This window comes from Psammomys obesus, unplaced genomic scaffold (genome assembly GCF_907164565.1).
Source record: "Psammomys obesus unplaced genomic scaffold, mPsaObe1.curated_primary_1811, whole genome shotgun sequence".
In the NCBI taxonomy this organism is placed as follows: domain Eukaryota; kingdom Metazoa; phylum Chordata; class Mammalia; order Rodentia; family Muridae; genus Psammomys; species Psammomys obesus.
This window is the reverse complement of record NW_026596445.1, coordinates 7,701,457-7,713,436: the sequence shown is the minus strand read 5'-3', so window position 1 is coordinate 7,713,436 and position 11,980 is coordinate 7,701,457. Positions and strand designations below refer to the sequence as shown.

General features: G+C 39.3%; 1 protein-coding gene across 1 annotated transcript in view; it reads right to left on the bottom strand.

The window, feature by feature from the left end:
• The window catches only part of Pof1b (POF1B actin binding protein), a 79,883-nt gene that overhangs the window by 46,652 nt on the left and 21,251 nt on the right, over positions 1-11,980 (bottom strand). The window contains exon 4 of the mRNA XM_055598252.1: positions 345-425. Coding sequence (XP_055454227.1) covers positions 345-425 — 81 coding nt within the window. The remainder of the gene's footprint in view (positions 1-344; positions 426-11,980) is intronic.

The following is an 11,980-nucleotide window of genomic DNA, read 5'->3' as shown; positions in this document are numbered from 1 at the left end:
AAAAAAAAAAAAGAACCTAAAACTTCCAACTCCTGATGTGATGGCTGGTAGATTTTTATGGGAAACCTGTGAAGACCTTTGTCCCTTTTCATTCCGGTTCAAAGTGCACAAAGTCCCTGCAGTGCAAGAGTGGGGCTATAGAAATGAAATTATTATAGCAGCCAGGCTGTTTGGAACTTTTGTTTCTTTATGTCAGAATGTATGGGTATATGGCTACCTGAAATTAAAAATAGAGTTTTATATTAATGGTTAGAGGTTTACTTTCTAACTGGAAGATAGGCTAGATCTACATTTAAGGATCTGGTAACTGACTTACTTACCCACCAGAAAAGGAGACACCTTACCTGTTCAGGGTTTTGTACTATGTATCTACTAATGGTGGTTTGTGGATATGCAGTAATTTTCACTGTTGGAGAATGGAGTTCCTGTGAAGAAAATTTAAATCCATATAACTACATAAAATTATCATTATTTGGTAACTTGGAGCCATCAATAATAAAAGAAAAATTTTCATAATGAACAGTATTTAATTATGTTCATGAACAATGATATATAACTCTATAATTTATTTAACTTTACCATTGAAAGTACTTTTGGAAAGTAGCATTTGTTCAGTGTTGTAAGTAATTGCATTATACTAATTTCTATGTTTACCACAGTTTTAATATTTTATTATGATTATATCATATATTCTTTTCTACTGGAGTTTGGCAAGTAAAAAGTTCACTTGCCTTTAAATATTACTCTGCCTCTTTAAAATATCTATCTATCTATCTATCTATCTATCTATCTATCTATCTATTTGTTTATTTATTTATTTATTTATTTATTTATTTATTATTACAATTTATTTCCTTCATATCTTGGCTGTCCTAGTCCCACCCTCACGCCCTCTTCTCCCCATAAGACCCTCTCTAGTCACTGATAGAGGGGAGTCCTCATTCCTTTATATCTGACCCTAGCCTATCAGGTCTCATCAGGACTGGCAGCATCATTTTCCTCTGTGTCCTGACAAGGCTGCACCCCCTAGGGAGAGATAATCAAAGAGCCAGCTACTGAGTCCATGTCAGAGACAGCCCCAATCCCCTTATTATGTAACCCACTGGGAGACTGAGTTGCCTATGTCCTAAATCTGAACAGGGGGTATAGGTCCTTTCCACGCATGGTCCTTGGTTGGAGTATCAGTCTCTGCAGGCCCCCATGGGCCCAGATATTTTGGTCTTCTTGTGGAGCTCCTGTCCCCTTTCACTCTTTCTGTCTCCCACTTCTTCCATAACACTCCCCAAGAGGAGTAGACTACTGGAAATAAACAAACCCAGGGCAGAAATCAATAAATTATAAACAAAGAAAACAATTCAAAGAATCAATGAAACCAGGAGCTGGTTCTTTGAGAAAATCAACAAGATAGACAAACCTTTAGCCAAACTAACTAAACGGCAAAGAGAAACTAGCAAAATCAGACATGAAATGTGGGGGAAAACGACAGAGACTGAAGAAATCCAATGAATCATTAGGTTTTATTTCAAAAGCCTATGTGTTACAAAATTTGAAAATGTAAATGAAATGATGATTTTTTTTTGTTAGATTCCACTTACCAAAGTTAAATCAAGATCAGGTAAATAAATTAAATAGTCCCATATCTTCTAAGAAAATAAAAACAGTTGTCAAAAGTCCCCCTTACACAAAAGCCCAGGGCCAGATGGTTTCATCACAGAATTTTACCAGTCCCTCAAAGAAGACCTAACTCCAATACTCTTATTGCACAAAATATAAACAGAAAGAACATTACCAACTTCATTCTATGAAGCCACAGTCACTTTGATACCTAAACCACACAAAAACCCAACAAAAAAAGAGAGCTTCAGACCTATCCTCCTATGAACATTAACTAAAAAATACTCAATAAAATACTGGCAAACAGAACCCAAGAACACATAAAAGATGTCACCCACGATGACCAAGTAAGCTTAATCCAAGGCATTGCAGGAGTGGTTCAAAATACAGGAAATGCATCAATGTAATCTACCATATAAACAAGCTGAAGGAAAAAAATAAAACAAAAAAACCCACATGATCATCTCATTAGGTGTCAAAAAAGTATTTAATAAAATCTAACATCTGTTCACCTTTAACATCTTGGAGAGATCAGGGATACATGGCACATACCTAAACATAGCAAAGGCAATACACAGAAATCCTATAGCCAACATCAAACTACACAGAGAAACACTTAAATTAATCCCAATGAAATCAGGGACAAGGCAAGGCAGCCAACTCTCTCCTTATCTCTTCAACATAGTACCTGAAGTCCTATGTAGAGTAATAAGACAACTAAAGGAGATCAAGAGGATACAAATCAGAAAGGAAGAAATCAAAGTATTACTATTCACAGATGATATGATAGTATACATGAGCTACCCCAAAAATTCTATCAGAGAACTCCTTTAGCTGATAAACACCTTCAGCAAGGTGGCTGGATACAAAATTAATGCAAAAAAATATGAAGCCTTCCTGTATACAAAAAACAAACAAGCAAACAGTTTAAGAAAGAAATTAGGAAACAGCAACCTTCACATTAGCCATAAGTAACATAAAGTATATTGGTGTGACTCTAACCAAGCAAGTGAAAAATCAGCAGGAAAAACAAAAACAAAAACAAACTTCAAGTCACTGTAGAAAGAAATTAAAGATATCAGAAGATGGAAAGATCTCCCATGCTCATGGATCTGTAGGATTAACATAATGATAATAGCCATCCTACCAAATGAAATCTAAAGACTTACTGCAATTTCCATTGAAATATCAACACAATTTCTTATAGACCTTGAAAGAACAATTATCAATTTCATATGGAAAGAAAAAAAAAGAATAGCTAAAAGAAAACTGTACAACAACAGATCATCTAGAGGTATCTCCTTCCCTGATGTCAAGCTGCACCATCGAGCAACAGTGGCCTGTGGTAGCTCAGTAACCAAGTAGTTTTCCAAAGTAAGGGGAACACGGACTATTTCTAACAGGATCTCAAGGGCAGGCTGTTTGACACCTCCCCCCAGGGGAGGAGCAGTCTGTTAGGCCACAGAGGAGGACTTTGCAGCCAGCCCTGAAGATACCTGATAAAACAGGGACAGATGAAAGGGGAGGAGGTCCTCCCCTATCAGGGGACTTGGAAAGGGGCAGGGAGGAGACCAGGGAGGGAGTGTGGGGTTGGGGAGGGAATGAGGGAGTGGGATACAGCTGGGACACAGAGTTAACAAAATGTAACTAAAAATAAAAAATAAAAAAAAATAAAAAAAAAAAATGCATGGTACTGGCATAGAAACAGATTGGTGGAACAATGGGATCTAATTGAAGACCAAGAAATAAACCTAAACATCTACAGATACTTGATTTTTTACAAAGAAGCCAAAACCATAAAATTGAAAAAAAAATAGCATCTTCAACCATTGGTGCTGGTATAAATGGAATTCTCCATGTAAAAAAAAAATGTAAATAGATCCATATTCATCACCCTGCACAAAAGTAGAGTCCAAGTGGATAAAAGACTTCAACATAAAACCAGACATACTAAACCTGTTAGACAAAAAAGTAGGGAAGTGCTTTGACCTTATTAGCACAGGGGAAAACTTCCTGAAAAAAAAAAAAAACAACCCAACAATATAGGCTCTAAGATCAACAGTCAATGAATGAGACCTCATGAAACTGAAAAGCAAAGGACATTGTAGTTAGAACAAAATGAAAAGCTACAGACCAAGAAAGCATCTTCACCAACAATATGTCTGACAGAAGGCTCATATCTAGAATATATAAAGAACCCAAGAAGTTAAACACCAAAGAACGAAGTAATCCAATTTAAAAATGGGGTACAGAGATAAACGAAGTATTCTCAACAGAGGATATGAAATGGCAGAGAGTCACTTAAAAATGCTCAGCATCTTTAGTGATCAGAGAAATGCAAATCAAAATGACCCAGATATTTCATCCCTCAGAATGGCTAAGATCGAAAACTCAAGTGACAATACATGCTGGAGAGGATGTGGAGAAAGGGGAACCCTCCCCCATTGCTGGTGGGAATGTAACCTTGTACAACCATTCTGGAAATCAATCTGACACTTGCTCAGAAAATTAGGAATAGTGCTGCCTCAAGATCCAGCTATACCACTCCTGGGCATATATTTGAAATATGCTCAACGATACATCAAGGACATTTGCTCACCTATGTTTGTAGCAGCTTTATTTGTAATAGCCAGAATCTGGAAACCACCTAGATGGCCCTCAACAGAGGAAAGGATATAGAAATTGTAGAACATTTACACAATGGAATACTACTCAGCAATTAAAAACAAAGACATCATGAGATTTGAAGGCAAATGGATGGAACAAGAAAAGATCATCCTGAGTGAGCTAACCCAAAAGCAAAAAGACACACATGGTATATGATCACTTATAAGTTGATATTAGATATATAATATAGGATATTTCATTTAGATTTTCAAATTTTGTGGCATATAGTCTTTTGAAGCAAGACCTCATGATTGTTTGTATTTCCTCAGTGCCTGTTTTTATGTCCCCCTCTTCATTTATGATTTTGTTGATTTGGATAGTGTCTCTTTGACTTTTAGTTAGTTTGACTAAGGGTTTGTTTATCTTGCTGATTTTCTAAAAGAACCAGCTCTTGGTTGCATTGATTCTTTGATATGTTTTCTTTGTTTCCTATTTATTGATTTTTTTTCTCTGTGTTTGATTATTTCCAACTGTTTATTCCTCTTGGATGTTATCTAGGGCTTTCAGGTGTGCTGTTAAGTTGCTTGTATGAGATGTCTCAAACTTCTTTCTGAAGGCAATTAGTGGTATGAACTTTCCTCTTAGTACTGCTTTCATTGTGTCTCATAAATTTGGGTAATTTTTGCCTTCATTTTCATTGAATTTTAGGAAGTCTTCATTTTTTTAACTTCTTCCCTGATCTAGCTATTGTTGAGTAGATAGTTGTTTAGTTTCCATTCACATGTAGGATTTTTGTTATTTCCATTGTTGTTGAGGTCTTGTTTTAGGCCAGGTGGTCTGATAAAATACAAGGGATTATTTCAATCTTGTTGTCTCTGTTGATGCTTGTTTTGTGTCTGATTATATGGTCCATTTTTGAGAAGGTTCCATGGGGTGCTGTGAAGAAGATATACTCTTGAGTTTTGGTGAAAGGTTTTATAGACATTTAGTAGGTCCATTTGTCAGCTCCAAGATGGTGGCAACCACTGTGCACAGTATCTGAAGGGCAGAAAATCTTAAACTCTAAAACTGGTGAGTGGATGGGCAGCTGAAACCAAAGCATCTACTTTGAGGTTTCCAGGGCCAAAGAGGACAACCTGTGAACTTGGACAAATTGGATCTAGCCCCTCCCCCACCACATCAATGTCTCTACCATCTGAGAGTGGTAAACTATAGGCTACACCCTCATGCTGGGAGCATATAACCACAGGTAAGGGGTGCCTCCTTACTCTAAAGGCCAAGTGAGGACCCAAATCTGAGAGTAGAAAACTGTGGGCTCTCTGAGCTTACCCCTTATGCCACAAGTGAGTTTGATGGCCCTCTTATCTTCTCACACAAGCCTGCCAGTGAGTGCTTCTGCAAGAGAATACATACAGAGCCCCGGATCTTGGGTCTCTCTATGCTAGAAGCCAGACATCAGATCCTTCCCACAAACACCCCTGCTGTGGGCAACAGAGGTTGCTACAGCATTCTCGCTGTCTAAGCTCCTGTTCTGTGGGCCTCCCAGTGGAATCCAGCCAAACAATATCTGGAAACAAGATGTTGCAAACCAGACAGACCTGAGTGCCTGGAAGACAGTGGGCCACTGGGTCACTCAGGGTACCTTTGCATATGAAACCTTGCCTGCACCACAACAAACTGTGCTGGCTTGCACTTCTCCCTCACACTCTACCTGCCAGGCAGGCACACCTTCACACATAGTCCTGCACTTGGACACTCATGACTACGACCTTCCTCCCTTAGCTCCATCTGAAAAACCAACATCCACTCTTGAACCAGTGGACCTCCCTTATCTTCCTGAATGCTCAGGACTCCAGAGACAGAGGCACCCCATGTGCAGTACAGGCTCACGGAAAAAACAAAACAAAACAAAACAAAACAGCAAAGGCTGCTGCCCATCAGATGGCTAGAGGCAGGCATAAGAATACATTCAACAAAACTCAGGACACCATGGTTTCAACGGTGACCCCTAAAATCAATGTATATTTTAACTCATCAGAAACACAAGAAAATGATTTCAAAGCTATGCTTATTGAGTTATTAGAGGCACATAACGAAGAAATGAGCAAAACTCTCAAAGAAATAGCCACGGAAATAAAAACAACCCTGAGATTTCACCTTACATCCATCAGAATGGCCAAGATCAAAAACTCAAGGGACAACACATGCTGGAGAGATTGTGGAGAAAGGGGAACCCTTCTCCACTGCTGGTGGGAATGTAAACTTGTACAATCACTCTGGAAATCAATCTGGCGCTTTCTCAGACAACTAGGAATAGCGCTTCTTCAAGATCCAGCCATACCACTCCTAGGCATATACCCAAAAGAGGCTCAAGTACACAAAAAGGGCATTTGCTCAACCATTTTTGTAGCAGCTTTATTTGTAATAGCCAGAAGCTGGAAACAGCCCAGATGCCCCTCAACTGAAGAATGGATGCAGAAACTGTGGTACATCTATACAATGGAGTATTACTCAGCAATGAAAAATAAGGAAATCATGAAATTTGCAGGTAAATGGTGGGACCTGGAAAGGATCATCCTGAGTGAGTTGTCCCAGAAGCAAAAAGACACGCATGGTATATACTCACTCATGTAAACATACAACATAGAATAAACCCACTAAAATCTGTACATCTAAACAAACTAAGCAAAAGAGAGGACCCTAACTAAAATGGTCAATCGTCATCCTGAAAGGCAAATAGGATGGACATCAGAAGAAAAAGAAAACAGGAAACCTAGGAACCTGCTACAGAGGGCCTCTGAAAGCCAGAAGAAAACAGGAAACAACCTTGGAACCTGCCACAGAGGGCCTCTGAAAGCCTCTGCAGTATAGACTGTCAAAGCAGATGCTGAGCCTGATGGCCAACTGATGGGCAGAGTAAATGGAATTTTATGTAAGAAGTGGGAAATAGTAAGAGCTGGAGGGGACGGGAACTCCACAAGCAGAGCAACAGAACAAGATAATTTGAACACAGGGAACTTCCCAGGGACTCATACTCCAACCAAGGACTATTCATGGAGATAACCTAGAACCCCAGCACAGATGTAGCCCATGGCAGTTCAGTGTCCAAGTGGGTTACATAGTAATGGGAAGAGGGACTGCCTCTGACTTATCTGATTGGCCTGCTCGTTGATCACCTCCCCCTGAGGGGAGAGCTGCCTTATCAGCCTTGCCACAGTAGAGGAAAATGCAGCCACTTTTGATGAGAACTGATAGACTAAGATCAGAAAGGAGAGGAGAACCTCCCCTATCAGTGGACTTGGGGAGTGGCATGCATGCAGAAAGGGGAGGGAGGGTGGGATCGGGAAGGGAGGAGGGAGGGGCTTATGGGGGGATACAAAATGAATAAAGTGTAATTAATAAAAAAAATTTAAAAAAAAAGAAATAGCCACACAAATAGAGACACATAAAGAGGAAACAAATAAAAAAAAAATAAATGCTATCATGGAATGACAGGATTCCACATTCAAACGGATGAAGGAAATGGTGCAAGACATGAAAACAGAATTAGAATTAGTAAAGAAAACACAAACAGAGAAAACCCTGGAGCTTAGAGAAAAAAATCAGGAACCACAAAGGTCAACATCACAAACAGAATACAAGAGATGGAAGAGAGAATCTCTGGAGCTGGATACACTTGCAGAAATTGATACTTCTCTCAAAGAAAAAGTGAAATCAGAAAGGTTCCAAACACAAGAAATCCAAGAAATAAAGGATGCCATGAAAAGACAAAATCTAAGAATAACAGGAATAGAATGAAAAGAAGATTCCAGGCTCCAAATTTCAGAAAATATTTTCAAGAAAATCATAGAAGAAAAAATTTTCCAACTTAAAGAAAGAGATATCCATAAACATACTAGAACACCAAATAGACTAGATCAGAAAATCAACTTCTCATGTCACCCTCCTCATGTGCTCTACCATAGAGGGCATCTGAATGACTCTACCCCTACAGGGTATCAAAGCAGATTTGGTCCCAGAGTTCCTTTTTGAGACTGATACTCCAACCGAATACCATGCACAATGAAACCTAGAACACCTGCACAGAGGTAATGCATGGGAGCTCTGTCTCCAAGCGGGTTCCCTAGAAAGGGGAACAGGAGCTTCCTCAGACATAAATTCAGTGCCTAGTTAGTTGATCACCGCCCCTGGAGGGGGAGCTGCCTTACCAGGCCACAAGGGAAGACAATGCAGCTAATCCTGATGAGACCTCATAGGGTAGGGTCAGATAGAATGGGAGGAGCACCTCTCCTATCAGTGGGGTGGGGGAGTGGCATGGGAGAAGAGGAAGAAAGTGTAGGATTGTTAAAGAGTGAGGGAGGGAGTTATTGCTAGGTTACAAAGTGAATAAATTGTAATAAATAAAAGAATGAAAATAAATAAATATTTAAAAAACTATTCACAATGCTCATTTCTTCAATTTATTTTCTCTTGGAGACATGGGATCTGACTGCAAATCAAATGACTATAGTTTCCAGGCTCTTTGGGTTTTTATTTTGTTTTGTTTTGTTTTCTGTTGTTCCCATCTACCCGCCCATCTGGCTGCTAGGAGTATTTCCAAGGATATGGGCAGTCTCCATAAATTTCCAGGATAACACCATATGGCAAACCATATGGTATTTTGCATACCCCTAAGGTATTCCACAAAAAATTATGCAGTATATGCAAATTTGCACTTAACAAGTGGGAGTGACCAATCAGCATCACTGTGCTTATGTCCAAAAATCAGAGAATGTATCTCCACAGCTCCTCTTGGTCTCTTCATTACTGCTCGCTTCTTGGGACAATTTGATGTAGTTATCATCTAAAGGAATCTCTTTATGTTTCTGTCTATTGTTAGAAGCTGGACCTGAGTGCACATAGTTCACGTATTTACTCTGCAGTTAATCCACACCAGAATTTTTACGGTGTAAAAGAGTTCAGTGGAGAACTCAGTGTTGAGGAGGTTGGGAATTCTTACCTACTTGCTATACGTCATGAGTTGAATGCTGCTACCACAGAAACAGCACTAGGCAGCTACTCTGACACTCTCTATGAAAAACACAAAGCAGATGCAATCTTGGGCCATGGATTTCATTGGGAAGAACTATGGTTATTTTTTGCATTCAAAAGTCTGTTGTCCTGTCTAAATGGTTCTGTCTTGGGGAGTGGTGATTTAAATGAGAAATTTCCCCTATGGCTTCAGGTATTTGAATAATTACTTGGAGCCCAACTGGTGATAATGTTTGGATAGATTATGGAACATTTAGGTGGGAGAATCTTGCTAGAGGAAGTACTTCACTGGGGATGGGCTTTGAAAGTTTATAGCTTTACTGTACTTCCAGAATATTCTATGTTACATGTTTGTGGTTAAGATGTGCTCTTTCAGCTTCCTAATCCAACCACCTGCTGTCATGACTCTCCTAGCATTATGAACTCACCCTCTGAAACTGTAATACAACTAAATTCTTCGATCATGTGCTGCCTAGTTTTATGTCAACTTAACAGAAGCTTTAGAGAGAAAGGAGCCTCAATTGAGAAAACGCCTCTACATGATCAGGCTGCAGACAGCCTTTAGGACATGTTTTTAATTAGTGATTGATGTGCAAGGGCCCAGTCTATTGTAGGTGAGGAAATCACTCCTGGGATGGTGGTCCTGGGTTCTATAAGAGAACTTATCTTTATGGAAGATGCCACTTGTATTTTATAAGAGTTTTGTTGTAATCATGTGTTTATTTTTGTTGTACACATGGGATTGGGTTAATTATCACCAGATAAATATTTTTCATATTGTTCATTGTTCTGTGCTTATATATGCCTAAAATAAGCTGTCCAATGTCAGACTCTAATAGTTTGAACCATCCCAGCAACTGAGTATCTGTTTGCCTCACAAGGATATCTTCCTGGCCTTGGTGTTTACATAGACTCCCAAGCAAGCCAGGGAATGAGCCTGACTAGCTTAGGCCCCAGACTAGAATATTTAAAGGCTTTGGAGTAAGTATTTTGAACAACCTCTACAGTGTTTGTATTTTTCTCATTAATAATCAGCTTTGTGAAAATCTAGAACGTTTCATAGATTGAGAAGAAAAGATCTGGACTAAACATTTTGTAATAAAGAGTGCCTCTTGTCTCATTTGCTTTCCAGGGAAGAGTTGATGGTGCCTGTTCAATGGTCAAATGGCTCTCTGGTGCTTCTTTTGAGAGTGAAATCCATTTCTGACGTGGAGTCACTTTCCAGGTTAAGGTTATTCTCCAGCTAAGGCTAGCTGATGTGACAACATCAAGCACATTGAAGACCACAGAGAAATGTGCTATGGAAATATGAACAACAGTTACTCCAAAAGCAACAGCAGCAGCTCAGTGACTAGGTGCCTTGCCATATTTTTTTTCACTTGATTGTTTTTTTAATCTTTCTTTCTTTCTTTCTCTCTCTCTCTCTCTCTCTCTCTCTCTCTCTCTCTTTCTGTCTTTCTTTCTTTCAATTTATTTACTTTGTATCCTGGCTGTAAGCCTCCTTCCTCATCTCCTCCCAGTCTCCCCCTCCCTCCATCTTCTCCTCTTATGCCCCTAGTTCTCTAGTCCTGCATTATCAGGACTGGCTGTATCATATTTCTCTGTGACCTGGCAAGGATGACTCCCCAGGGGGAGGTGATCAAATAGCCTGCCACTGAGTCCATGTCAGAGACAGATCCTGCTCCCCTTACTAAGGAAATCACATGGAGACTTTGCTGCCCATGGGCTACATCTAAACAGGTGGGTCTAGGTCCTCTCCATGTATTGGTCCTTGGTTGGAGCATTGGTCTCTGCAAGTCCCCCTGGGCCCAGATATGTTGGTTCTGTTCATCTCCTTGTGAAGCGCCTGTCTCTTCCAGGTCTTTCTATGTCCCTCTTTTTCCATAAGATTTCTTATGCACTGCCCAAAGTTTGTCTATGAGTCTTAGCATCTGCTTCGATACCCTGCTGAGTAGAGTATTTCAGAGGTCTTCTGTAGTAGGCTCCTGCGTTGTTTCCTCTCTTCTCCCACTTCCAGTGTCTATCCTGTTTGCCCTTCTGAATGAGGATTAAGCATCTTCCCTAGACTCCTCCTTGTTGTTCAGCTTCTTTAAGACTATCGATTTTAGTATGTTTACCCTATATTATATGGCTAATATCCACTTTTAAGTGAGTATATACCATGTGTGTCTTTCTGTTTCTGGGTTACCTCACTCATGATGTTCTTTTCTAGTTCCATCTATTTGCCTGCAAATTTCTTTGTTTTTAATTGTTAGGTATTATTCCATTGTGTAAATGTACCACAATTTCTGTGTCCATTCTTCAGTTGAAGGACATCTAGGTTATTTCCAGATTATGACTTTTAAGCTGCTAAGAACATAGTTGAGCAATTTTAAAGGACCCTTGGTGAGACTTTTTAGATACCGGTATTGTTAAGTGAATTCCCATAGGATTTGAACAAAATACTGCTTAAAATGAGTTAACAATTTGGCTTTATCTGGGCATGGTAGCATACACTTTTTAAATATTCATTGTGTTGGATATAGAGAACCATAGATTACATTAAAGCAGACAGAAAACCTGTATGTGGTGATGCTGACATGTAATTATGATACTCAGAGTCTGAAGCAATAGGATTTAACTTTACAGATTAGCATGGTGTACATATCAAGACTTTGTTTCAGGAATTTACCAAAAAAGGTAAGAAAGAAAGAAAGAAAGAAAGAAAGAAAGAAAGAAAGAAAGAAAG